Source organism: Monomorium pharaonis, chromosome 2 (assembly GCF_013373865.1).
Source record: "Monomorium pharaonis isolate MP-MQ-018 chromosome 2, ASM1337386v2, whole genome shotgun sequence".
Lineage (NCBI taxonomy): Eukaryota > Metazoa > Arthropoda > Insecta > Hymenoptera > Formicidae > Monomorium > Monomorium pharaonis.
Genome location: NC_050468.1, coordinates 3,847,456 through 3,873,544, shown reverse-complemented (window position 1 = coordinate 3,873,544; position 26,089 = coordinate 3,847,456). Strand labels below are relative to the sequence as shown.

General features: G+C 33.3%; 4 protein-coding genes and 1 long non-coding RNA gene across 17 annotated transcripts in view; 3 read left to right on the top strand and 2 right to left on the bottom strand.

The window, feature by feature from the left end:
- LOC118644345 overlaps nt 1-13,419 on the bottom strand; it is a 96,613-nt gene extending 83,194 nt beyond the window's left edge. Inside the window, exon 1 of the mRNA XM_036282727.1 lies at nt 13,033-13,419. The gene's annotated coding sequence lies outside the window, so the exon portion shown is untranslated. The remainder of the gene's footprint in view (nt 1-13,032) is intronic.
- On the top strand, nt 690-13,036 carry LOC118644347. 7 transcript variants are annotated; one of them, XR_004962165.1, is made up of 5 exons: nt 1,742-2,157; nt 2,324-2,443; nt 2,911-3,198; nt 3,295-3,438; nt 11,522-13,036. It is a non-coding gene; the product is annotated as an uncharacterized LOC118644347 (long non-coding RNA). The 7 variants fall into 7 exon arrangements; XR_004962166.1 differs by lacking the exon at nt 11,522-13,036 and adding an exon at nt 8,476-8,514; XR_004962164.1 differs by lacking the exons at nt 1,742-2,157; nt 11,522-13,036 and adding an exon at nt 714-1,718 and having other exon boundaries at nt 3,295-3,776.
- Nucleotides 13,420-15,367: 1,948 nt separating the features above from the next.
- On the top strand, nt 15,368-20,243 carry LOC105828314 (actin-5C). 3 transcript variants are annotated; one of them, XM_012666578.3, is made up of 2 exons: nt 15,368-15,560; nt 18,027-20,243. In XM_012666578.3, exon 2 carries the CDS (start codon nt 18,048-18,050, stop codon nt 19,176-19,178), a length of 1,131 nt encoding a protein of 376 aa, XP_012522032.1. In that variant the 5' UTR covers nt 15,368-15,560; nt 18,027-18,047; the 3' UTR covers nt 19,179-20,243. The 3 variants fall into 3 exon arrangements, with proteins under 3 accessions (XP_012522032.1, XP_012522031.1, XP_036139476.1); XM_012666577.2 differs by lacking the exon at nt 15,368-15,560 and adding an exon at nt 16,423-16,569; XM_036283583.1 differs by lacking the exon at nt 15,368-15,560 and adding an exon at nt 16,686-16,710.
- An 805-nt stretch (nt 20,244-21,048) lies between these two features.
- LOC105828315 (transmembrane protein 104 homolog) lies at nt 21,049-25,617 on the top strand. Of its 3 annotated transcripts, XM_012666579.3 has the most exons (6): nt 21,054-21,793; nt 22,009-22,130; nt 22,223-22,307; nt 22,762-23,136; nt 23,269-23,446; nt 24,049-25,617. In XM_012666579.3, exons 1-6 carry the CDS (start codon nt 21,755-21,757, stop codon nt 24,753-24,755), a joined length of 1,506 nt encoding a protein of 501 aa, XP_012522033.1. In that variant the 5' UTR covers nt 21,054-21,754; the 3' UTR covers nt 24,756-25,617. The 3 variants fall into 3 exon arrangements, with proteins under 3 accessions (XP_036139475.1, XP_028045117.1, XP_012522033.1); XM_036283582.1 differs by lacking the exon at nt 22,223-22,307 and having other exon boundaries at nt 21,049-21,909; XM_028189316.2 differs by lacking the exon at nt 22,223-22,307 and having other exon boundaries at nt 21,050-21,793.
- A 414-nt stretch (nt 25,618-26,031) lies between these two features.
- Nucleotides 26,032-26,089, bottom strand: part of LOC105828316 (TBC1 domain family member 16) — a 7,101-nt gene continuing 7,043 nt past the window's right edge. For all 3 annotated transcript variants that reach the window (XM_036283577.1, XM_036283578.1, XM_036283579.1), the window contains one exon: nt 26,032-26,089. This exon is cut by the window's right edge and continues 1,281 nt beyond it. The gene's annotated coding sequence lies outside the window, so the exon portion shown is untranslated.

Below are 26,089 nucleotides of genomic sequence, written 5' to 3'. Positions count from 1 at the left end.
AGCCAACCCACAGTTGTACCTGTTAGAACATATTTAATTGGGAGTATCCCGTTTGGACACGTAACGATTGGACACCGCTCGATTGGACACGCACGATTGGACACGCACGATTGAACATCGCATGATTGGACACCGCACGATTGGACACCGCATTATTGGACACCGCACGATTAGACACCGCACGATTGGACACCGCATTATTGGACAACGCACGATTGGACACCGCATTATTGGACACCGTACAATTGGACACACACACATTCACGTGTGTGTATGCAGATTTTTAATACAGTTTACATGGGTTAGCGACTTGGACGGGGTGGGTGCGGGAGGGGGGGCCGAAGGCCTCTCTTGCACCCCCCCCCCCCATGTGTGTGTGTGCGTGCGAGCATTTTTTGCACCACATGGGTTTGAAACTTTCCACGCAAAACGAGATGCTCCTAAAAATACGTATATAGACATTTAAAATTCAATTTTTTTTTCTGGTAAATCAAAGCTTTTTTCTGCCAGATGTTTCTAAGGTTAGATAATCTGTCATATGATATATAAATGTTATTCGCGAGAAGACTGCGGTGTCCAATAATGGTGTCCAATCGTGCGGTGTCCAATCGTGCGGTGTCCAATAATGCGGTGTCCAATAATGCGGTGTCCAATAATGCGGTGTCCAATCGTGCGGTGTCCAATCGAGCCGTGTCCAATCGAGCGGTGTCCAATCGTTACGTGTCTAAAAGGAGGTCACCCCATTTAATTTATACGCCCGAAAAAACGGTCACTCATCCAACTGTTAGCCACCGTCGACGTCGCTTGACTTCGAAGATCGTACGCAACCTAACACTTTGTGATAATCCATGATAGAGTACTTCACGTTTATTCATACATATTTGTTATAGATCATTTCAATAGCTGTTGTCAAAAAGATGAAACATATAGATCTATTTTTGCTGTGTTCGTTAAAAAAATGAAGGATAGATGTCATTTTTTATAATTTTTGAGTATTGTTAATATGTTTCGATATATATTGTCTTAATCTACACTTTCTTTATGTTCCGATGTTTCAATTTGTGTCTTTTATGCCCGTTTCCACCAACGTAGTTCAAAATTTGAACCGAGTTTAAACTCCGATTAATAATATTTTGCGTTTCCACCATTTTTTTAAGTAAAAGTTTAATCAATTGAACGACGTTCATTGTGAACGCCAATTTTTGGCCGGTTAATAAGTTTAAGCAGAAGAATTTTGCGAAACGTCAGTATACTATTGAAGGTTATATGTGCGGTGCATTATTTTCTGTACTTGGCATTATACATATTCCCAGACAGCACAGGATATCCTATGGATATCCGTTTTATGTCCATTTCTTGTCCTGATGTCCATGGACCTTATGAGGATATCCATAGGATATACATTTGTGGACATTGAAGGAATATCCTAAAATGGACCACTTTGTATGTCCATATGTTATAGGTTTGTTCTTGGTAGCTGCACTGCTGTACCGGTGCAATAAGTTAGAATGAGAAAAAATATATTTGTTTTATTCTAACTTGTTGCACCAGTTCAGTAGTGCAGCGACAAAAAACAGGCCTTATCCTTATTTGTACTCGCTCCGCCAACACCATCTGCATGCACAAGTGAACTAAAAAGCAATATGGCCGTTTAAAATCAATATGGCCGTAGTAGTGGTTAGGTTTTCGTTGGTTATCGGCATGTTTTACACAGTCAGGTAAGAATCCTAAAAATTTTCAGAAATTATAAGTTACGAGAGCAGCAAAGAATCTTATTGTGTGCCGTTAGCTTTGCCTCTGCCTGATTAATCAATTCGCTAATATATTCCACCACAAATTCTACTTTAACGAGAATGATGATGATGCTTAGTCGACGCTTGCTTGCTCGTAGGCTCTGACCTACGTACGTAAACAGAACGGTTACGTATAATACACGGTAGCAGCGACGAATTCTAGACGTATAATTACAGATGGTAATAGACGACGGCGAAGTGTACGAGGATTACGACGAAGGTCTCGATAAAGAACAGCAACGAGATTAGAGATTGCAGCAACGAGAACAATCAGAGCCTATGAGCAAGCGAGCGTCGGCCGAGCACCATCATTTTCGTTAAAGGCGAGTTTGTGATGGAATATATTGGCAAATTGATCAACCAGGTAGAGGCAAAGCCAATGGCACACAATAAGATTTTATACAGTCTACTCTGTAGCCTATGTATATATGTATATATATATATGTGTGCGTGGCGTGTGTGTGTGTGTGTGTGTGTGTGTGTGTGTGTGTGTGTGTGTGTATAAACATAAAATTTAATTTCTGTTATAGTTGACGAGTCACAATCATTTGTTGCCTAGACGAGATCATTCGCATGCTGCAATCATTGTCTGCAATATAAAGAATATTTGTTCCACGGTAGTCGTTAAATAATGGATACACTATATATATGTGTGTGAAAATTACAAAATACTTTAAGCTGATTGTTTAATTAATATTATACGTATGATACTTATTTAATTAAAATTGTTTAATGTATAACCTATCGAAAGAATAATATAATTTGTTAAATAAATATTTATATTTATATATTTTATTCTATTTTTACCCTTTTATTTAATGTAAAATTTAATTTTGAACGCTGCTTTTTATCACGTCCATAGAACATCCATAGGACGTCCATAAAACGTCCATAGGACATCCATAGAACGTCCATCGGACATATTTTACGGATATAGCATGTCCACCAGTTTCATAAATCAATATCCCATGGACGTCCATAGAATGTCCAAAGGACGTAAAACGGATGTCCTGTGGATATCCTCAATATCCGTTAAGGACATCTTATGGATGTCGTTAGGATATCCGCTGTCTGGGTATAAACTATATATAATCAATATAATTATTTATTTTTACAGAAACAATCCTATAACTCCAAGGCAGCAACTTCTTTTAGCACTAAGATTTTTTGCAACAGGATCTTTTATAATATCTGCAGGTGATTTTGCTGGAGTCAGTACTACTAGTGCCCATAGAATAATTAATCATGTTAGTAGTGCAATCGCCAGACTTTGGCCATATTTTATAAAATTTCCTACAACAAATATTGAAATAAAAAAACAAACAATTAGAATTCTATAAAATCGCACGATTTCTAAGAATTGTAGGTTGCATAGGTTGTACACACATTCGAGTTCAATCATCTGGTAAGTAGCTTTATTTAAAATATTTTTATTAATAAATTACATTAATTAAATGCTCAACATTATTAGGTCTTAAATATTTTATTTATTGCATTATAGGTACTGAGAATGCAGAACTATTTAAAAACAGAAAGGGATATTTTTCTTTAAATGTGCAAGTTGTGACAAATAGTAATTTAAAAATTACTAACATCGTAGCTCGATGGCCTAGATCAGCACCATGATAGTACCATTTTTAACTAGGTTAAATTTAATTTTATATTTACATATAGGTATATATATAACACATTTATTAGCACCAATCACATCACTCGTTACAAATAGAGTTGAAATTAGCACGCATAAAGTATGCGTTCAGTTGATCGAGACAAAGATAAAATTGGAGGAAAGCAAAATAAGTTGACCAAAGATTAAACTGCGTTCAATTTTGAACATAGTTCACACAAACTCTGATCTGAACCACATTGGTGGAAACGGGCATTAGAAGTTTCATTTATACGCTTTTAACACTCTCATTATATAGATTCACTGTTCCTTTACACTTGATTTATGCTTCATAATTAGTAACGCTTCCTAACCAAGAGTCAAATATTTAAAAAAATATATTTTAAACTTTTTAAATGTGAAATAATTACTACATAAACATTAAATAAATGTTACGTATAAATGTAAAATAAAAATTACATAAATATTAAATAAATATTACTTAAATAATTTTCTTAAATTATTATTTTTAATAAAAAATTAATAATTTATAAATATTAAATAAACGTCAAATAAATGTTTTATAAAAATTTTTTCTAATTTATTATTTAAAATAAATAATTATTAATGTAAAAAAATGTTTAATAAATATTAAATATTATTCATACAATAAACACTAATAATGTAAAAATAATAAAAAATAAATATTTAAAAAACGTTAAAAAATATTGCGTGCTCCTTGGGAAGATCGTACTCAACCTAGCTCTTCGCGATGATCCATAAACACTTGATGCTCATGAATACATATTTCTTATAGATCAGTTCAATAGATTTCAGAAACATGAAAAACGTATAGTTAAATAACATTTATAAACAAATATAAATCTACAGTTTTTTTACTGATGTTTATTGTATATGTTCTGTTCTTTTGATAAAACTAAATTATATCCCAGACAGCACACAATATTTATAAAATATTTACAAAATATTTATAATATTTATTTGAATATTTTATAAATATTTATTTAAATATTTTATAAATATTTATCCAAATATTTTATAAATATTTGTGTGGTCTTAGATTTGACAGATCATAAAGATTTATCATAAATATTATAAAAATACTTATGAAATATTTATAAATATTTACAAAATATTATTTGTACAAATCTTTATTTTTTATTTACCATAAATATTTATTTACCATAAATATTGTATAACATATTTAGTCTATATTTTAATAATATGTTAAATAAAAATTTTTTTCTTTATGTAACTATATACAGGGTGTCCCAATGCACATGGGTCAATGCTCGTAAAAAGGTAAAAGGGATGAGATGAACATAAAAGTCCAATATTGTCTTGGGTTAGATCTTTGGTTGGGTCTTGGGTTAGGTCCACCAATAATCAAGGAATTAATTTTTCAAATTATGCGAATGAGAGCGCGCCGAGGGAAGAGCTCGATCCGCTTAAGCCATAACACGGAAAAAATTTATTATAAATGTTTGATAAGCTTTGATTATTTACTGTTCACAATTACGATAGAAATTAATTAGATTATTTGAGAATTCCATGTGTTAATATCTTGATTATTTGCAGACCTAACCCAAGACAATATTGGACTTTTATGTTCATCTCGATTCCTTTTACCTTTTTATGAGAATTGACTCATGTGCGTTGGGACACCCTGTATAAAATATGTATAAAATTTATATAATATTTTTAAAAAATAAATATTAAAAAATATTTATAAATATTTATATATATGTATCATAAATGTTGTGTGCTGTCTGGGATAATTTTAAATTAGAGATTGATGGTGATTAATATATATAGTCTTTGGAATCAATAGTTTTTTTATGTTTGTTTATATATTGGATTATGTTCATTTAAATTAATAAAAAATAAACGCATAAAATTCAAGTTATTATATTTGCTAACCGAGAAGCAGGATCGAATTAATACGTCATAATAACGTCACGGAATGACGGCGAGAAATAGGACCAAAATATTACGTCATAAAGACGTCATTAAATAACGTCAATATGTTGCATGTCATATCGCATTTTGGTCATAGGACGTCATTCGTACCAATATGACCAAAATTTGACATCAAAATGACTTGCCTTTGCTACCTAGGTGGTTAGTAAAGCGAAAGATAAAGCTATATTAAATTTAATGAACACAGTGAAACCTCGCGTTAGTGAAGTTCGCGTTAGTAGAAATTATCCTTTTCTTCATATGCTCTAGAGTCCTATACAAAGAGAAAAGCGACATCGAGTCCCACATCACCTTTAGCATTGCCATATTGAGCCCGCTCCAGTTTCATCATACTCTAGTAAACATACTTACTCCGTAAACCTAAATACATATATCAGCTGTCAGCTGTAAACAAATATATATCTCTACTGCGGGCCCGATATGACTGCTTTTATTAGGGAGTATCACCAATTAGAAATCGCTACACCGATCGTTTCTCTCTTTATATATAGTCCAGGAAAATTAGCTTGAAAAAGTGCCGTTTTGGAAAAAAATTGATAACTCAGGTTTGACTGTACGTAAAGCACAATTAATATGTGTAGATTAAGATAGATACATCTGCCACTCGTAAAAAGCTGGGCGTTATTGCAAAATTACGGGTTAAAGTGAGGAAAAAGCAGTTTTTTGCTTGCGCCTCGTAAACTAAAAACGGAATCGAAAAAAGTTTTAAATAAAAGTTGTAACTATTAAGTAGACCTACAATAACAAATTTGGTTCATTAAGATCGGTCGATTAGTTTGGTGTAAAGTAGAAAAAACTATGAAAAATGGCTGTTTCTTAAATTGTTTATAACGTTCTTAAAAATTAACTCAAGCATTTAAAATTGTATAAAATTATAGCTATTATGACAATAAAAAAGTGTACCAAATTTCATCAAAAAATATTAACAACTTTTCGAGTAATGCCTATTGTTCATCCCAAACGCGCCCCATTAAAATTTAATTTCTACATTTTTGAGACCATGCATGAACCCAAAACAAAATTTTTTCTCTTCTTAAAAAGTTGCAGTATCATATAACGGTATTGCAAAATGTGTGCAATGCAATTAAGTACCTCAAATAAACGTGTAAAAAATAAGCCTAATTGACAATTAAATAACTTTTAAAATATTACCGCTATCAAAATGCACTTGAAAAGTGCGATTTTTCTTTAAATTTAAAAAAAAAGAACATTGCCCTAGGTTGCTTAGAAACCGAGATAATTTTATTTCTTTGAAAAATCACTGTTACTACACAGTTATGAATAATAAGAGCTGAAATTTTAACAGCGCCTTACTAAATAGTTAAAGTAGCCTATCCCAAAAGTTTGAAACAATTCATGAACATTGACCAATATAAACGTGTTAACAAAAGCATCAGTATCAACTTGAAACGGCGGCGGCCGACGCCGCGCGCGCGCGCGTTGTCTGCTAGCGCGCGGCCAGGCGCTCGCGTACAAAATGGATCTGGCGCGTTCAAATTACTTCAATCGTCAATATCTCGGGAACTAAGCGTTCTAGAAAGACGACTTTTTTTTAAACTGGGCTATTTCGACGAGACAAGATCAATGAGCTGAACTATTTTTCTTATGTCTCTTTAACCCTTTGACTGCACACTGGGTTAGCCACACCCAGGCCGATTTTCAAACGTGCGCCATTTTATAACGAGCAGTAGTGGGGTGATGGAACATGGAGAAGAAAAAAGTTAGGTGTCCCTTTTATCTTATACGTGCTTGATCCGGTCATTACTCGCTTAGTGCTTGCAGCAGCGTGAATGGAAATTCGATTCTGGGTGTGATACACCCAGTGTGCAGCGAACGTTACAAAATTGTGTAGAGCGGAAATTTGAAATGTAAGTAAAAGTAATTGCATTCAACTATAAATTACTTTTTTTTAAATAAATCAAGTAAAAGAACATTAGTGAAGTACATTTTCGTGTATGACAAATTAATTTTTGTACACGGAAAAAAAATTACTCTCAAATTGAAACTTCCCACCAAACACCAAGTTACATGTAACATACCTGTTAGTTGTAATTTCCCACTCAACAATGTAATTGTAATATAACACGTGTTATATTGCAATTATATTATTGAGTGGGAAATTACAACTAACAAACACGTTACATGTAACTTTGTGTTTGCTGGGTTATGTATTCAAATTAACGCGATCCTTGTTTCATATGTAAGCAACAATATATAATCTTCTTAGAAGAATTTGACAATTTTGAATTTCAAAATATTACAATCTTATTTTAATACTATAAGTATTATTTTAAAAATATTATATAATTGTTTTGATAATTTTAGTCTAAAAAAATTATAATCTTCGATTCAAACATGTAGTATCTTTATCCGATATTTTTTCTTTTGCATTCAAGAAAATTATTCTTAAGTAACAAGAATATTATTTTATTGGTTAAACTACACTCAGCAGAAAAAAAGCGGTACACTTAAAATTTCGGAAAATTTTACGAAATTTCAAATGATCATAACTTGGTAAATAATAAAGATAAAAATTTTTCTCAAAAAGGAAAATAAAGCTTAAAGTGTCCACTTTAAGAATATTTTAATAGCAATTATGGGTGGCGATTTTTTTCAAAATGGCGGATGACAAAGTTAGAGGATGTAAAATTGATAAATAAAGATCTGAGTTTGCGGCGGTGCATGGCGTGAATCAGGTATCACAGGCCAATGGAACAAAATGCAAATCAAAATATAGAGCATTAACTTTAAAATGCTTTAAAATGCTTTTTCCAGTGAACACAGTAATATAGTAGCAATGTAACAACAATGTAACCGAATATAACAGGTTACATTACTCTGAAATTACACATAACTTATATGTTACAATTTCCGACTCAGCAATATAACATGTTATAATTACATGTTATCTAACCGTCACACAACAGTTACAAAGAAAAATAAAATAAAATAAAAATTTCATTTTTTTTAAATTATTTTTATCAACAGTACATACTAAATTTAGGATAAATTTTTATTAATTAATTAAATTTAAATTATGTTATTTTTTATTTTATTCTTACTTGCCGCTGCTAGGTTTGAACCCGGGACCTTAGGATGACGAACCTTGTACTCTACCTGCTACGCCAATTTGACTCATCGATATGGGTACTTGTTATTGTCTACATATACCTATATGTTATAAACTGAGGCAACTATATTATTTTTTATAAAAGCAATTCAATTTTGCAAAACATATTAAAAATAAATAGCATTAATTTATTTACTTATTAATTTCATTGTTAAATTTATCTTTTTTCATAACCTTAATAATTTGATGGAAATTGCGATCTATTTAGCACTAATCTTTGAAACGTTCAAATGATTAATTAGATGGTTAACTATATAGATCATAATTCTAAGAAAAATTGAATAGTATACATTTATTATTCTGTTTTTGTTCAGCACATGCCATGATGAATTTCGATTTTGTGCATTTTTTGTGTGCAGTAATTGTAGACAAACCGTTATTTTTGAAAACATTATCTTTATAATAATTTTTTTTATTATCAAATAGGTCTATCATTCAGGATGTTATAATGTTCCCAGCAAACACAAAGTTACATGTAACGTGCCTGTTAGTTATAATTTCCCACTCAACAATGTAATTGTAATATAACACGTGTGTTATATTACAATTACATTGTTGAGTGAGAAATTATAACTATCAGGCACGTTACATGTAACTTTGTGTTTGCTGGGTTGTCTGATTTCTGAGTCAACTACGACGCATCGTTCCGTAATAACATTGATACGAACGTGCTATGTTACGATTATACAATTTTTGTTGAATAACTGTAACGCCAAAACGATGTATATACTAGCTATATCACTTGCGTATAACAAATGTTACGTAACAGATTATTTCCATGTCATATATCACCTACATATCACAAGAATAACAATGTTAAATTACATATAACTTCCATGTTATATTGCCGCTATAAAATGTGTTTACTGGGTGATTTGTTTGAAACAGGAGGTTCAGAATCACGATAATAAAGCAGCAAATTACGTCTATTTCTTTGATGTTTTGGGAATTATCCCGAAAACTTTTCCTTATATTTGACAGAACGAGTTAAACATTTACTCATATAACCTTAAAAATATACTTCCATCCATAACTTCCGCGTTTTCGATCTGGGGCCCTATTCTGTACCGGTTACTGACAACTATCGGCGTCGTTGTGCAGGTTTTTTGCCATATAAAATATCTGTGCAACGACACCAATAGTTGTCGGTAGGCAGTACAGAATAGATCCCCTGCATAGAAAGTGACTGAAATCTGACGTTTAAAGTTGATTGACGGAAAGTCAACTTTTCGTTATGACGGGAAGTCGACTTTTAGTCGACGTTTTTGGGGTCATTCGCCAACTGTAAGCCGACTTAAAGTCGACTCTCGTCCTTAAAAAAGTCGACTTCAGGCTAACAAGGGAACCTCGCGAACTCGAAAATTCTGATTTTAATGAAACTTGGCATAAATGTAGAGGGGGTAAATATATGAATTTAGAAATTTATCGTAGCTGCCCATAAACGGTTTAAAGGGGTGAAACCACCCTTCAAAGATTGAGACATTTTTCGTTTTCTCGATATATCTCGTAAACTAAACAAAATATTAAAAAATGTTTTATACAAAAGTTTTACAATAAAAGTACTTCTATCTAACTACAGTAATTAAATTAAAAAAAAATTTTTTTTAAACAATTGTTTTTAAATTAAAAAAAAAATTTTTTTTCAAAATTTTATTAATGTAGTTAGATAGAGATATTGTTACCATAAAACTTTTGTATAAAACATTTTTTGATATCTCCAATACTTTTCGAGATATATCGGAAAAAGCAAAAATCTGCTCTACACTATGCACTGAAAAAAGCATGAGAGAATGCGATAGCACCGCGACGGAGAGCGTTATAAAATATTTTAAAGAAATTTTTTATTAAGGTTTATTTATGATATTGAATATAATATAAGATACTAAAAATATAATAAAATAAAGTATTATAAAATAATAATATTTTGTATAATATAATATGTAATAATATAATATAATAATGTCGCACGTGAATGCATGCTGATGTGAGTGAGAGAGAAAGAGTAAATAATATTAATATAATATAGTAATATAATAATATAATATAATATAAAATATTTATATCCAGACTTCTTGGTCCGGATCCATTAGCGGTGACATGCCAAAGAGTCGACGCAGATCGACGACATCTGCCAATCCAAATCGGCTATATGATTTGTCAATTAAGTCATTATTTCGCTCTCTGTCGATCTTGCAAAAGTATCGCGTCCAAAATCTTTTCTTATATTGATAAATCCATGTATGTGGATGTTATAGAGATATATCCATGTCTAGATACAAAATTAACATATTTTAGTGTGGCATTATACATTGAACAACAATACTTTTGAATCAGGGTAATGAAAATGCAAATTAAAAAATAATGCATTACTTATTAATTTTTTAATATTTTTTTATTACATTTTTAGTATCTTATATTATATTCAATATCATAAATAAACCTTAATAAAAATTTTTTTAAAAATATTTTTTAACGCTCTCCGTCGCGGTGCTATCGCATTCTCTCATGCTTTTTTCAGTGCATAGTGTAGAGCAGATTTTTGCTTTTTCCGATATATCTCGAAAAGTATTGGAGATTTCAAAAAATGTTTTATACATAAGTTTTATGGTAACAATATCTCTATCTAACTACATTAATAAAATTAAAAAAAAAAATTTTTTTTTAAATTAAAAAAAATTGTTAAAAAAAAATTTTTTTTTCAATTTAATTACTGTAGTTAGATAGAAGTACTTTTATTGTAAAACTTTTGTATAAAACATTTTTTAATATTTTGTTTAGTTTACGAGATATATCGAGAAAACAAAAAATGTCTCAATCTTTGAAGGGTGGTTTCACCCCTTTAAACCGTTTATGGGCAGCTACGATAAATTTCTAAATTCATGTATTTACCCCCTCTACATTTATGCCAAGTTTCATTAAAATCAGAATTTTCGAGTTCGCGAGGTTCCCTTGTAAGTCAAGTTTCGACTTAAAGTCGACTTTTGCTCTTAGGGTTGCGTAGGTCTTCGAAGTCAAGCAACGTCGACGGTGGTTCACGCTTGGATGGGTGATCGCTTTTCTTATCGCAGAAATTAACCAATGACAAATGCGACTATGGTAGAGTAACTATTATGCTTGTTAAAAAACAAGATAAATAACATTTTTTTCTTACATTATAATTATGTTATTTCAACATTTTCACAATGTTATTTTAACATTTTCGCAATGTTAAAACAAATAAGTGCGATATTATTTACAACAGCATTGCAAATGTTATTTCAACATTATCGAAACCTCTAATTGAAGTCAAAGTTTGTTCATAATAAATGTTATATACAACGTTAAAAACTACATACTTTGTTCATAATAAATGTTATATATAACGTTAAAAACAACTGGTCATTTTTCTTTGGCTAGAACAAAAAAATTTTTTTTATCATTAAAGGCAAATAATTGGCAAATAATTTATACAATATTGATTTTTTTTAATTTGTTTAGTTTGCATACGTTTTTTGTAGTATCTTGATATTAAGCTATCTAGCCACTAGCAATTTTTGGGGGGCTGGAGCAAAACAATTTTTTGTCACCAAAAGATAGCAAATAATTAGCAAATAATTTCTATATTAATGATTTTTTATTTTGTTCAGTGTATATGCATTTTTTGTAGTGGCTAGATAGCTTAATATTAAGCTATTTAGTTACCGGTAATTTTTTTGTAGCTGGAGCAAAAACATTTTTTTAGCAAAAAATAGCAAATTATCAAATAATTCTTATGCAGAAATTGATGTTTTATGATGATATGGCTCAGTCAGCTTAATATACCTCTTATGAAGGCTTATAAATCATGTTTGTTTTTCAACAAGTAAGTGGATTGAAATAAACTTCTGCACGAATATTTAATAGAATTTTATAAATATACATACAAAATTTTTATATAATTCCTAATACTTTTCTCATTAAATTAGCAAATAAGTACTATAAAATGTAATAAAAATCAAGAGTAGACAAAAAATTTAACAACTTTTAAACTAAGATTTAAAAGTTTATTTCAATCCACTTACTTATTGAAAAACAAGTGATTTATAAACTTTAAAAACCTTTATAAGAGGTATATTAAACTGGCTAAACCATATCATCATAAAACATCGATTTTTACATGAGAATTATGTGCTAATTTGCTATTTTTTGCTAAAAAAATGTTTTTGTTCCAGCTAAAAAAAATTTAGTAATTTAGTAGTCAAACGTAAACTTAATATTCAAACGTAATAGAACAATCTGTAAAATAAAAATATTTTTGGTAAATACTCTGAAATGTGACATATACATGTTTAAATATTTACAAAATAACAATAATGTCGTTACATTTATTATACATGATGTTGCCGATAAAACACTTTTACTATCCATTTTCTGAACATGCTCAATCAATTAAGAAAATCTCTATTTTTTTCGCGGGCAACATTAACTTGTGTTCAAGTCTTCGTTGCTCAAGGTAATTCAACTTAGATTTTTCAAGTTTCTACCTTGAATTCTTGATATGTGATTTATATCTCGTTTACTCATCCGTGACGGATCAAAATGACGTGTCCCGTCATCATGGGTCGTTTCAATCACAGTGATAACCCGCGCGCGAAGACACACATTGCGAAACGTTCGCTAAGAACAACTCACCAATGACTCGATGTAACAGCGCGCGACTCGAAGTCCTTACGCGAGTCTTTCGAGACCTTGGCGCGAGCAACCTTATATGGTGGACAAGGTCGAGATATCTCGGGTCATTGGGTCTTTAGGACGCGCAAAAGTAACAAAGACAGTCAACCCACAGACTAATCAAGATATTGGACAAGATTATTAATTGATACGTATCATATCCCAGATAGCACAAAATATTTATAAAATATTTATAAAATATTTATAAGAAGGAAAAATATTTATGATAAATATTTTGTACATATTTTTATGTCCGAATTTGTCAGGTATAAAAAAATTATGATAAACATATTTATGAAAATATTTAAAATAAATATTTATACCATTATTATCAAAGAATATAAAAAATATTTCAAGTTCAAATACCATAAATATTTTTCAGGACATTTTAAAAATATATTCTATATATTGTTAATAATAATTTTTGTATCATTTTTAAATGGTTTCTGAAAATAATTATATAATTTTAAAAAAATATTTTTTGAAAATAAATTTGTAAAATATTTATAAATATTTATGATAATATTTTGTGCTATCTGGGATATGTGTAACGTCATTGAATAGATTCGATTAAATATGTATAATAATTGTATCACGTCGATTGCACCATGAAACCGCTACGTTTAAATGACTTAAAGCATAATCGGGCGTTCCTAATAGCGTGTTCCTCGAAGCATGTGGTTATTTCATGGATGAATCATCGGAAGCGCGCGAGTGTTAAACGCATATGTGGAAAATGTAATGATTTGATGACGATCAATCGCTAAAATGTTTGGAATCTATTCGGTTTTTCATCCGTCCATCGTGGTTGGTCACGTGCTTGACTGCGCGACGACCGAGACTACCAGACAGTTCCGAGAAGGAGCGTATCGATTTTGAAGCGGATCTCTCTCTCTCTTTCTCTCTCTCTCTCTCTCTCTCTCTCTCTCTCTCTCTCTTTCTCTCTCTTCACGTAGTTAGATCGGGAGTCTCGCACTGGTTACGTGTTCGTCAATTTATTCGTAATTCGTATCAACCAATCTTTGTCGTATCGACAGATGAGAGCATGATGAGGGCTTGGAGCGTATGACGTGGCAAAAGAGTGCAACGCACTCGTCGCTCCACTCGCTTCTTGCCTGCTGGAGTACCGGCTGCCCTTGAATCTACTTCTATCTACCGTTGTATATCACCTTTTATCTCTTTTATAGAAGTTTTTTTTTTATCTAAGAAAAAATCTGACAAATTATAATGTGACAACCATTCCTCTTATCTTTGAATCGATGCTTCAGGTTTATATACAATTTACATTTGTAATCATTCATTTATCGTCGCACAGTGCTTGGTGCGGATAGAGAATTGAGCAAACTACTGGTGGAACGCGGCATAACTCTATGATAACATACCACGATATTCGCGTCCGACGGTTGGATTATTTTATCGGAATATTAGTTGTTTACAATAATTTTCAAATCAATTTCTTTAGAAAGTCGCTGCGAGGTGTATATGACCGCGCCATTAACGTGAGACAAAATATCTTTGTCTCTTGAAATGTGCGAGTAAAGCGCATGTTTAATATAACTATTCGGGAATATTTAAAGAGAATTCTATCGTCGATGTTATACGCATACGTACGTACAAGCTCACGCAGACTCACGCAGATAACCACAACGGTTAATCTTAAAGCGAGTCTTTACGCTAGTATATACTTCCAAGAGACACACGCTCTCTGTATTGTACGATTTGAAACGGCATTTGGAGAATCTAGCCGCTAGCCGGCCGGCGGACCAATCGGCGCGTTGCTTTCGTTTTATGCCCATATATGGCAAGAGCTGTGAATCCGTACGGTGGGAGAAGCTGGATGGACGAGTCTATTGCACAGCTAGGGGTATCTTGGTAGATCGGTATGTATACGTATTATGCTCCGTACGTTCTCTGAAAGACCGATCGAACAACAAATGTACGACATGCTCATTTCTTTCAAGCACGCCAAGATTCGACCGCGTAATCGCGTACTTTATGCTCCATGAAATGGATAGATTTAGATTTTAGATTTTAGAATGTGAAAAGTCTGTCGAAAATGTCGAACGTTGTATACCGACCACACCTCTGGACGAGTCCATGGAACGTGACGTGTGCGAGGTGGCGCGAGGGGGCCCGGCGCGGAACGAAGTGGTGAGAGCGTGCGATACCGGCTCGTGGCTCACGACTCATGGTTCTTTTCGATCGACACCGGACTGGATCTCGCTCACCTCACAGCGTTCGTGGTGCCGTACGGTATTCATTCTGTTGCCACTGGCCGAGATTAGCACATTCCCATTTGATCGATCGCTCGCCAACAGCGTTTAATAACGTTTCTAAAAAGGTAAGTGTCAGCCATGTGTATATCAGATTGAGTCTTAACCAACTTAATCAGAGTCAGCTAGTCAGCTAGCAAGTCACATCACGTATATAGCTATGCATATTGCTCGTTGAATTTTCTTTAAACGCGAACCGCAGACTAGTCTCAACGTAAATATAGAAATGTAACGAACGCGATGTTAAATCGGCCAGTCTCTCGAATCGTTTCGTGCCGGCGATCTTTCTCGTCGCTACGAGTCGCGTAAAAGCGTTGAAATGATCGACAGGTTGTCGATGTCAAGTGGTTGTAGATGTATATAATATCGCAGACAGTGAGGCAGGTGGTTGCGGCTCGGCATGACCGCACGACGCAATGCTTTATTAATAGTAACGACGCTTACGATAGATAAACGTGTGTCTGCTTTTTGATAACGTTTCACGAGCAAAATATAATCGATCTGATACGTCATGTGATCGAAACACGCGAAATAAATTTATTCAGTCGTTTAGAATACCATTCTAGTAAAACGCGCCCGCATAACAAACGTTCAGCGAATCGTTTCTTAAAATTCCGCGAAATTGCCAAACAAAATATGTAGTTGACGGACCGAGCTAGTTGCCTCTTCTAGCGATCGATTAGACATTAGACCGTAAAATCCGCAGAATTTGATGGTCAATTTAGCGGATACGTTCACACCGCTCGGTGTAGACCCATGGACCGTAGAACCGACCGGCTCATTGCACCGGATGACGCGGGGTGAGGTACAGAGGGACAGCGTGGCAGGGGTAAGGTAGGAGGAAGGCTACGGAAAACCCCTCTGAGACTTACTTCCATATATGGTAAAGAAAGCCAGGATTGGTCGAGGGTGTCCCACCCTTATTGGTCGGAGCATTGAGCGGTGGGGAACAACGCATCTGTTCATATAACTGCGAGCCGATCGTCAGCCACATTCTGTGTCGGTGCTGGATCGGTCGGTGGTGCAGCGGTGTCGCTGTTTAAATTCTGTACATAACTTGAATTTTTTACACGAAACGTAAGTCTACGCAGTGTAACGATTGTGGAATGAGATTACGTTAATTGTAGCGAGGAAACCGGAAGAGTTATAGTTAAAAGTGCGTGGCGATAAATAATGTTCGATATAATATAACGCGATTGTTGTACAAGGTGCAAAAAGGTGATAAATGTGTATTTCAACCGGATGATGTGCGCAAGCGCGTCAAAAGCGTTTCAACATGATTAATTGTTATTCCCATGAATGTAACGCGATGGATATAACTATAAGTCGCTACATTTTTAAAAATATGCCACGAAAAAGAAACATACATATATATGCGCGCGCGCGTGAGAGCGAGCGAGCGAGCGAGCGAGCAATGACATCGTTATATCGACATGGCGCTAAATTCGTAAAATTTTATGTAAAATCATGAAAATTGTATTTAATTTGAGACATTGAACATTTACTATTCGTTATCAACTATGAAAGAAGAGTGGAGCGGGATAGGGCGGGGTACACGGGATGGAGCAAAGTAGGGCGGGGCAAGGGATGGTAGAGATAGCTTAGGGTGCGGTCCTGATAATTAACGATAAAAGTTGCATTTGCTCTTAAAGGACCTCGGCAACATTGCTTCGCTGTATCTATTTTATTCTATTTTTTACTAACATACGCAAGTAATCGAATGCTTCGTTTTTTATCTCAAAATGACGTAACACACATTTCGAATATGATTCCCTATCGAATCATTCGAATCTTGTGAAGCGTGTTTATATATTTATGTTCCTTTGACACCATCTTGAATGTTTCAAGAGCGACTACCGGTCACTGGCTAATGAAATATCTGTCATCAAATATCACTATATATTTCTATTAATTTGTTGACGAATGAGTTTCTATCATATTTTTAAGAAAGCCATAATCCAGCTTTATCAGTAATCGAGATTTCAGTTGTCATTCGATTCTCCTTTAAATCATCGCAGATGGTGATTCGAGCGCGTTCAGCAGACAAAACAAATCAGTAAGCCCTTGATGACTTTAATATGACTGATTCTTTTAGTTCTCTGCTGTATCCAGAAGTAAGAACTAATCATAATAATCACCGAACGTTCACTGAACTTTGCTGAATACACCAATTGAGAAAAAGAGTAGTTCCAAAGATGTATTTCACCATTTCGTTATCTTGCTTAGGTCTGTTTTTATAATATATAGTTAACTAAAAAGTTAGGTTAGGTTAGGTTAATTGTAACAAAAAGAATACATCTATAAGCTCGTGATTAAATAAATTAAAGATTAGGTGTGTACGTATACATCTTTAATTTATATAATTATAAATTTGTGAATAAGTGTGTATTAATTTTAAAGTGTAGTTGATCTAAACTTATATATTGTAAAAGCGCGCGCGCGTGTGTGTGTGTGTGCGTGTGAACCATAAACTATGATGTGAACCCAACAAATTCTCTTATTGTAAGGCTAACATGTTATTTTGGTTTTTGTAGATATAAATCAAGAAAGCAAACATGTGTGACGAGGAAGTTGCTGCGCTCGTAGTCGACAATGGATCTGGTATGTGTAAGGCTGGCTTCGCCGGAGACGACGCTCCTCGTGCTGTCTTTCCTTCAATCGTCGGCAGGCCACGTCACCAGGGTGTCATGGTTGGTATGGGACAAAAAGATTCTTACGTCGGTGACGAGGCTCAGTCCAAGAGAGGCATTCTAACGCTCAAATATCCAATTGAACACGGTATTGTTACCAACTGGGACGACATGGAGAAGATCTGGCATCACACGTTCTACAATGAGCTGCGAGTAGCTCCAGAGGAACATCCGGTCCTTCTCACTGAAGCACCCTTGAATCCCAAGGCCAATCGCGAAAAGATGACACAGATCATGTTCGAGACATTCAACACCCCGGCGATGTACGTGGCGATCCAAGCCGTACTGTCGCTGTATGCTTCTGGTCGTACCACCGGTATCGTCTTGGATTCGGGTGATGGTGTCTCTCACACCGTACCGATCTATGAAGGATACGCTTTACCGCACGCTATCCTCCGCTTGGATCTAGCTGGGCGCGATTTAACTGATTATCTTATGAAGATTCTCACCGAGAGAGGTTATTCCTTTACGACCACGGCCGAACGAGAGATCGTTCGCGACATTAAGGAGAAACTTTGCTATGTGGCACTAGACTTTGAACAGGAGATGGCCACCGCAGCCTCCTCCTCCAGTTTGGAGAAGAGCTACGAACTTCCTGACGGTCAGGTCATCACTATAGGCAACGAGCGATTCCGTTGCCCTGAGGCTCTCTTCCAACCTTCGTTTCTAGGCATGGAAGCTTGTGGTATTCACGAGACCACGTACAACTCTATCATGAAGTGCGATGTCGATATCCGCAAAGATCTTTACGCCAATACTGTTTTGTCTGGTGGCACTACCATGTACCCTGGCATAGCCGACAGAATGCAGAAGGAAATCACTGCCTTAGCCCCGTCTACTATGAAGATTAAGATTATTGCTCCACCAGAGAGGAAATACTCTGTATGGATTGGTGGTTCCATTCTTGCATCGCTCTCCACCTTCCAACAAATGTGGATCTCGAAGCAAGAATATGACGAGTCCGGACCCTCCATTGTCCACAGGAAGTGCTTCTAAACACGTTTTTCATCGCACACTATCATTCCCCGATCCCAATGAGACTTTGAGAGATAGATAAATAGAGCAAGAGAGTATGTGAGAGAGGAGCTTTTGTCTCGTTTCGTAGGCGGACATAACATCAACTTCCGCGACGATTGCCCTTTGGTTTCTCTGGAGGGCAAAGATAGCTTCTTTCAATTCGGATGTACGTGTTTATACGCGTAAGGTAAGCGTGTCCGATTGAACGAGAGGAGAGAAGAGCTTACGATACATTGCTCTCCTCCCGCAATTGTTTTCTTCGGTCTCGGCGGCAATCCAAAATAAATCGACGGCTCGTTCTTGCTCGTTTAAACACTGTCATTTTTCCATTCGATATAACGATCTTGAACATGTGCCCCGATTTCCGAATATCTTTTTCTACCTTGTCTTATATGGAGTCCATTGTATTATATATTTGAATAACTTGTGTCTGTACGATAGCATTTAGCTAAACATTCCTTGCGAGACATCCTTCTCTCAACGCGAGAGCAGAACAGAAAGCTTTTCCGTTGATTCGTTACTCTCTTGTAACGGTATGCGTAAACTTTGCCATTTTTCTTTGAGAATTCAAGCAAGAGATATTCAAGTGAAATAACTCGAAGATTTTTGTCACGAGAAAGACCGTCAGTTATCCGCGAACGGATGACGAAATGCGGACGCACAATGGCAATCTACGTCGATTGATGCATTCCGATCAATGTGCGGTATTTTTTAAGATACATGCGTCTAAATACACGTCATTTCGCGCAGAAAGACAAGCTTCTTGTTTATTTTGTTTTTTATTACAATTTGTTTATCGTTGAGGGAAAAGTGACCTTTTTTGTATTCTTTTTCTTTTTTTTACACGACGGGGTAAACTGCTAATTTGAATAAGTTCTACCAACGTTCGTTGAAACGAAAAAAAAAAGGTTTTGACCCCGTAAGCGTAGCCAAAGTATTATAATTTATTCCCAATTATATTGCGCAAAAACCTTCACGTACACATCTTAAAGACTACTTTAGACTTATGGGATTATAAAATAAAAGTCTGGAAGAAAAACATGATTGTGATTTGTTTTTTTAGCCTGTTCTCCACATTTTGATTCTTTGCGAAGGGAGTAGTAAACTTAGACATAATAATAATAGATAATAGTTATGTATTTTTCTTTCTGTATTTCTTTCACATAGCACATGTCAATTTTAGAAATTATTTTTACAGTTAATATAGGTTTGCTAATGCCGATTAAAGTTTATCCTCTTTGGTTAAATTTATAAATTTTGACTTGTTATCTTTAAAGCTCAGTTTGTAAAAAGTTTAAATTGATAAAAGAATTTGTATATAATAGGATATATATATATTAGGTCATAAAAATTCAGATATTTTAGTTAAAAACTTTATATGTATGGGCTCATATTGGATAAAGAACGCTTATAGAGTCAAAGTTGGTTGAAATTTTGATGGAAAGTTCAGATAACTGATGAGTCATATACATCTATACACACACGTGTGTGTGTGTGTGTGTGTGTGTGTGTGTGTGTGTGTGTGTGTGTGTGTGTGTGTGTAAACAGATAAAGTAAAATTAAGTTTATGGTTTATGGTTCACGAAAAAGAAAGTATGAAAGAGATAAGAAAAAATCTATATAACTTTTGTTTTGGTGAATCAGATTTATTACTTTTTTTATATTATTTAGCACATAATTTAGTAATCTTTAATTATCCATAGAAAAAAATTATTGCACAAAAATTGCATATTTTTGCACATGAGTTTCTGCAGTTTTTATAGATTTTTGTACAAAGTTTTCACCTCCAGAATTTTTCTGCACAATATTTTGCAGAATTTTATGAAATGTTTTCTGAAAAATCTGTAAAAACTGCAGAAATTCATGCACAAAATATGCAATTTTTTGCAGTAATTTTTGCATAATTTTTTTCCTATGGGTAATGTCTATTTGACTGTGTTTTATCAAAATTAATATTATTTTGGCTGTGTTCCAAAATTCACTGCCAGTACTGAAAATCTATAGTCTATAGTAGTAAAATCTATAGTTACACATACTATAAATTTTCAGTACTGGCAGTGAATTTTGAAACACAGCCTTAATCATGTTTTCATTTTATATATGATGTATTACAGTTTACTAGAAGAGTTTGTGCTTTTTATATATAAAAACTTTTTAATTTATATATGTATATATATAATATATATACACACACACACATACAATATATAAGTTATCCACTATTTTTCAAATTATAATTTTCAGATTGGATTAAGTAACAAACTCAACAAATTGTGTAAAAAACATACATGTTTAGATTAGCACTTAATTATTAGCAAAACATACTGTTAAGAAACGAAATAGATAACTTCTCAATAGTAACTGAAACGTGGGTCTGACATTGTCGCGGACGGAAAAGTACGGAATGATAGGTTGGGGTTTTTATCATTAACTCTTGTACTGCTTGTGTGCGAGGAAGACTGAACGGGACACGGGACGCGACACGACACGACATCGTGTCGAAGAAGTTTTGCGAGTTTAATACGGTTTAGAGCTGCCTCGATTCGGAAGGGAAAATGCCTGAGCAAAATGTCAGTGATCAGTATCCAACATGGGTAAGGAAAAGCGTCTAGCTTGAATCTCGAATCTTCACATCTCCAATGAAAATACATATGGCGTAGCGCATTTGCTGACATTTACTGATTCTAACCTCAGTCAGTAAACAGTAAATGTAAGGTGTCGCATATCTGTCAGATTTGGCACATTAAACAAACAAAAAAAAAAAAAAAACAGTAGATGTAAGTATTGCTCAAAAAGATCTTCGTCGTAGGTCGGACTCATATACATCTTCAATCTCATCGTTGGGACAGGTGCTTTGACTTTACCCGCTGTATTTAGTCGAGCAGGATGGGCACTTGGATTAAGCGTCATTTTAGTGTTAGCATTCATCAGGTACACAAAAAGAATTTCCTTGTATCATTTCCATAGATTTGAATTTGTTTTGTCCCACTAAATGTCGTTTTTTTTTTTGTTTTTTTTGACAGTTTTATTACAGTCACATTTGTCATAGAAGCAATGGCATCTGCCAATGCTATTGTTACATGGAGGCACATCCAGCATCGAAAACGTGTAAGTATTTCCAACTTTTTTGTTTAGTTCTTTATAAATTCTTTCATTGATTTACAATGTGTTCATCTCCTTGCTTTTTTTTTATTGTTTATTGCATTTTACCTCCTTGCACATTATTTAATCAAAATTAACGAGCTAAAAATTAAGCTAAAAGCTAAAACAAACTCTGAAAGAGATAAGAAATATGTAATAAAAAACACAATTGTTTGTTTATAAATTGGTATATAAAAAGGCAAAAAGATAATAGGTAACGAGTAAGAAACGGAAAGCAGAGAGTATATGGTAAATTAACCTTACAAAATAGTCAAACTTGCTATAAATTATATTTTTAAGAGATGCTAAGTAATAAAACAATGGCTGAATTGGTACATTGACATTGTAATGTGCATACAGTGTCTTCTTTTTGATAGACATATGTATGCATTGTAATATTATAAATTGAAATATTTTTCAGGTTTTACAGACAATAGGTGAATCTGGTCTTTCCAATTCAGATTCGGAGGACACCCCGCTGGTAGCTCCTCTTTCAACTAGTCCAGATCATTTGGATATGACTAACAGTTATTATGTAATTCAGGATAAAATAGAGATGGGACAGATGGCATCAATCTTTTTCAACAGATTTGGCACAACTCTATTCTATTTATGTTTTGCCATATATCTATATGGAGATTTAAGCATTTATGGTGCAGCAGTTGCAAAGTCATTAGTAGATGTCGCTTGCACTTATTTGCCAAAAAATCTTACTTGCAATGATACTATACCAGATACGGAACTTTGTTGGGAAGGTCTCATGTTTAATCGACTAGATACATATAGAATATATTTGGTATGTTAATGGTTTATAGAATTTGACTGCTTGGAATATTCATATAGATGTTTATTGTATTTAGTGCTTTTAATTTTGTCACTTTAATTTTTCTGAGAGATAAAAGCGTTTGAATACTATTTTTATTTTCAGACTATTTTTGTTTTATTATTGGGTCCATTTGTATTCTTCAATGTCCAAAAGACAAGACATCTTCAAATACTCACTTCGGTAATGCGATGGCTCGCATTCACTGTAATGATTGCATATGCTTTAAAAAATCTTGTTGTGTATGGTCCTCGTGGTGATCCACCTGTTGCTAATTTAGCTGGTAAGCTGGAAAATTGATTAATATGACAGTTCTTAATTTACAGTTGTGGTAAGTTAATATCTTTTACCTAAATTAAGTTAAAGTTAATGGTTTATAAAATTTAGTTAAATTAAAAGTTACATGAACATTAACTTAGTTAAAAGTTAAATTAACATTAATATTAAATTAACTTAATTTTTAATTATGCAAATTAAGTAAATTTTGAAAAACATTTATATAAATTAGAAAGTCATAATTTATTTAAATTAGATTACTAAAGGTGGTATAGCTCATCAAATATATTTAATATTGTATTTGTAAATTAAGTTTACATGAAATACCAAAAAATTATTGTCTTATTAGTAGTTTTTTCTTTTGCATGTATAAATTTTTTACTTAAGAAAAAAGTTAATAAGTTAGAGTTCATATACTTAAAAAATAATTGGTTAAAGTTAAAAATTAAATCATAAAATTAACAAAATTAAAAGTTAACAACTTTTTAACTAGTTACCTAATTAGTTACTACTAATTCTGACCACACATACACACACACACACACACACACGCGCGCGCGCGTCTAGAACTACAAATAAGCAAAGTAATATTGTTAATCACTCTTTCAGGAATTCCCAGTCTTTTCGGAGCTTGCGTTTATTCTTTCATGTGTCATCATTCGTTACCGGCCCTGGTTGCACCAATAGTGAATAAATCTAAACTAAGTCGATTTCTCGCTTTTGATTACACCCTAATCGTTCTCTTTTATTTATTATTGGCTTTAACTGGTATATTCGCGTTTGAACGTTTGGATGATCTTTATACTTTGGATTTTGGGCCACGTGTTTTGGGCGATTGTTCCAAAAGTGACAATATTTCCATGCTCCTTATGGAGTATTTCTTAGCCCTTTTCCCAGTGTTTACTTTGAGTACCAGTTTTCCCATTATAGCAATTACCCTCCGAAATAATTTACAATCGCTTTTTTTAAAAGAGGACACATCTTACAATTTACGTCTTCAGAAACTCGTCTTCCCCATCTTGGCGGTAGTACCACCGTATCTGATCGCGATGATTACTAAAGATCTGTCGATATTAGTTAGTATCACAGGCTCATATGCTGGAGCAGGAATACAATATTTAATACCTACGTTCTTGGTTTATTATGCCAGACAAAAGACTAACAAAGTTATCGGCCTCAGAGTCATTAACAAATTCGGAAGTCCTTTTTCAGGCAGATGTTGGTTAATTTTTGTTATAGCATGGGCTATTACTTGTATGATTTTAGTTTCGGTCAATTTCATACAAATACATTTGCAATCTTGGATTAGTCAATAACAAAATAAAAATTATTATTTATATCTTAATGAAAAGAGAACTTGATTTTTATGACATAAATTTTGTAAAGAGAGATATATACAAAATACATGTTTTACGAAAGTTGACTATACATCTCCATTGATATAGTTAAAAAATGTGAATATCATACAGTATATATAATTATTGAAGCAAGACTCAATCGATATTAGTATAGTAGGTCTTGTGAGCTGAATGACGACTAAAACGATAATTGTTATAGTGCGATCTGTAACGTGATTGAATCGCGATTTATGAAATATTAAAAATTTCAACATGGGATATCCATGAAATAAGGCAATCGTTCTTTGTGACAGGATATGTTTATATGTACACGTTTATACGACAAAGTCGACATGTATAGATGAAATGTCGAATAAGTTTAATATAGAATCTATAGTGATGTAAAAATCTGTAGAAAAAAAATTTTTTTTTTGTAAAGTCATGAAACAGATATCCGTGATTTCTTTATTATATTGAAGTTATAACAGTTCGTCATTGTACTTTTTTTATAAGTTATAAAATAATTTATTTGCTGTGTATAATAAAATAATGTTAGCGTATGTGATATAGCGGCAATAGCAAAGGTATATGATACAATTTATTTTTTTTTTTTTTTTTTTTTTTTTTTTTGAGATTGTATTTTTGTACAAGATACGTATGAAACTGCCAAAAAGATATTTGTAATATACCTCTCACATCTGTGTACCTGTGTAAGTGTAGCGTACAATGAATATTGTGGGTGTGTGCATACGCACACATACGTGTGTATGTGTATATATATGTATATTTCTTTTCAATAGCAATTGAAACCAATAATAAATAGTTGATTATACTCTCTAAAGCTCTTTATCGATTTATTCACACACACACACACATACACACACACACGCGAGCGCGCGCGTGGAAATTATTATCATATTATGCCTTATATTTATTTCAAATTAAGATCTGTATGGAACAGATTTTAATGTACAGATAGATTTCTCTTCAAGATTTCAACGATACCAGATAGCACAATAAAAAGCATGATAAAAGTTATTTTCGATAAAGTTTTATGTATCAGAGTAAGTGAATTAGCATGAAATATTACAATCGCCTTTGTTGTATAGGCACACTATCTATAAATCTTGAATATTATGAAGCAACTTTATCTTTACGTATATCCATGATCAATAGACTATAACAATAATTGTTATACTGAAACAAAAGATGCAGAATTGATATTCTATTAGAATGTGAAGTCAGCTCGTTAAAATTAACTTATTGCAATAATATTTATTCGTAATCGTACTTGATTTCTAATAAAACACCAT

What these genes read in the sequence shown, in the direction of transcription:
- LOC105828314 (XM_012666578.3), top strand. Translation starts at nt 18,048, where the DNA reads ATGTGTGACGAGGAAGTTGCTGCGCTCGTAGTCGACAATGGATCTGGT.
- LOC105828315 (XM_012666579.3), top strand. Translation starts at nt 21,755, where the DNA reads ATGCCTGAGCAAAATGTCAGTGATCAGTATCCAACATGG. An exon ending in GTGATCAGTATCCAACATGG is followed by an intron (nt 21,794 to 22,008) that starts GTAAGGAAAAGC and finishes TCTTCGTCGTAG; the next exon opens with GTCGGACTCATATACATCTT. An exon ending in ATACATATAGAATATATTTG is followed by an intron (nt 23,137 to 23,268) that starts GTATGTTAATGG and finishes TTTTATTTTCAG; the next exon opens with ACTATTTTTGTTTTATTATT.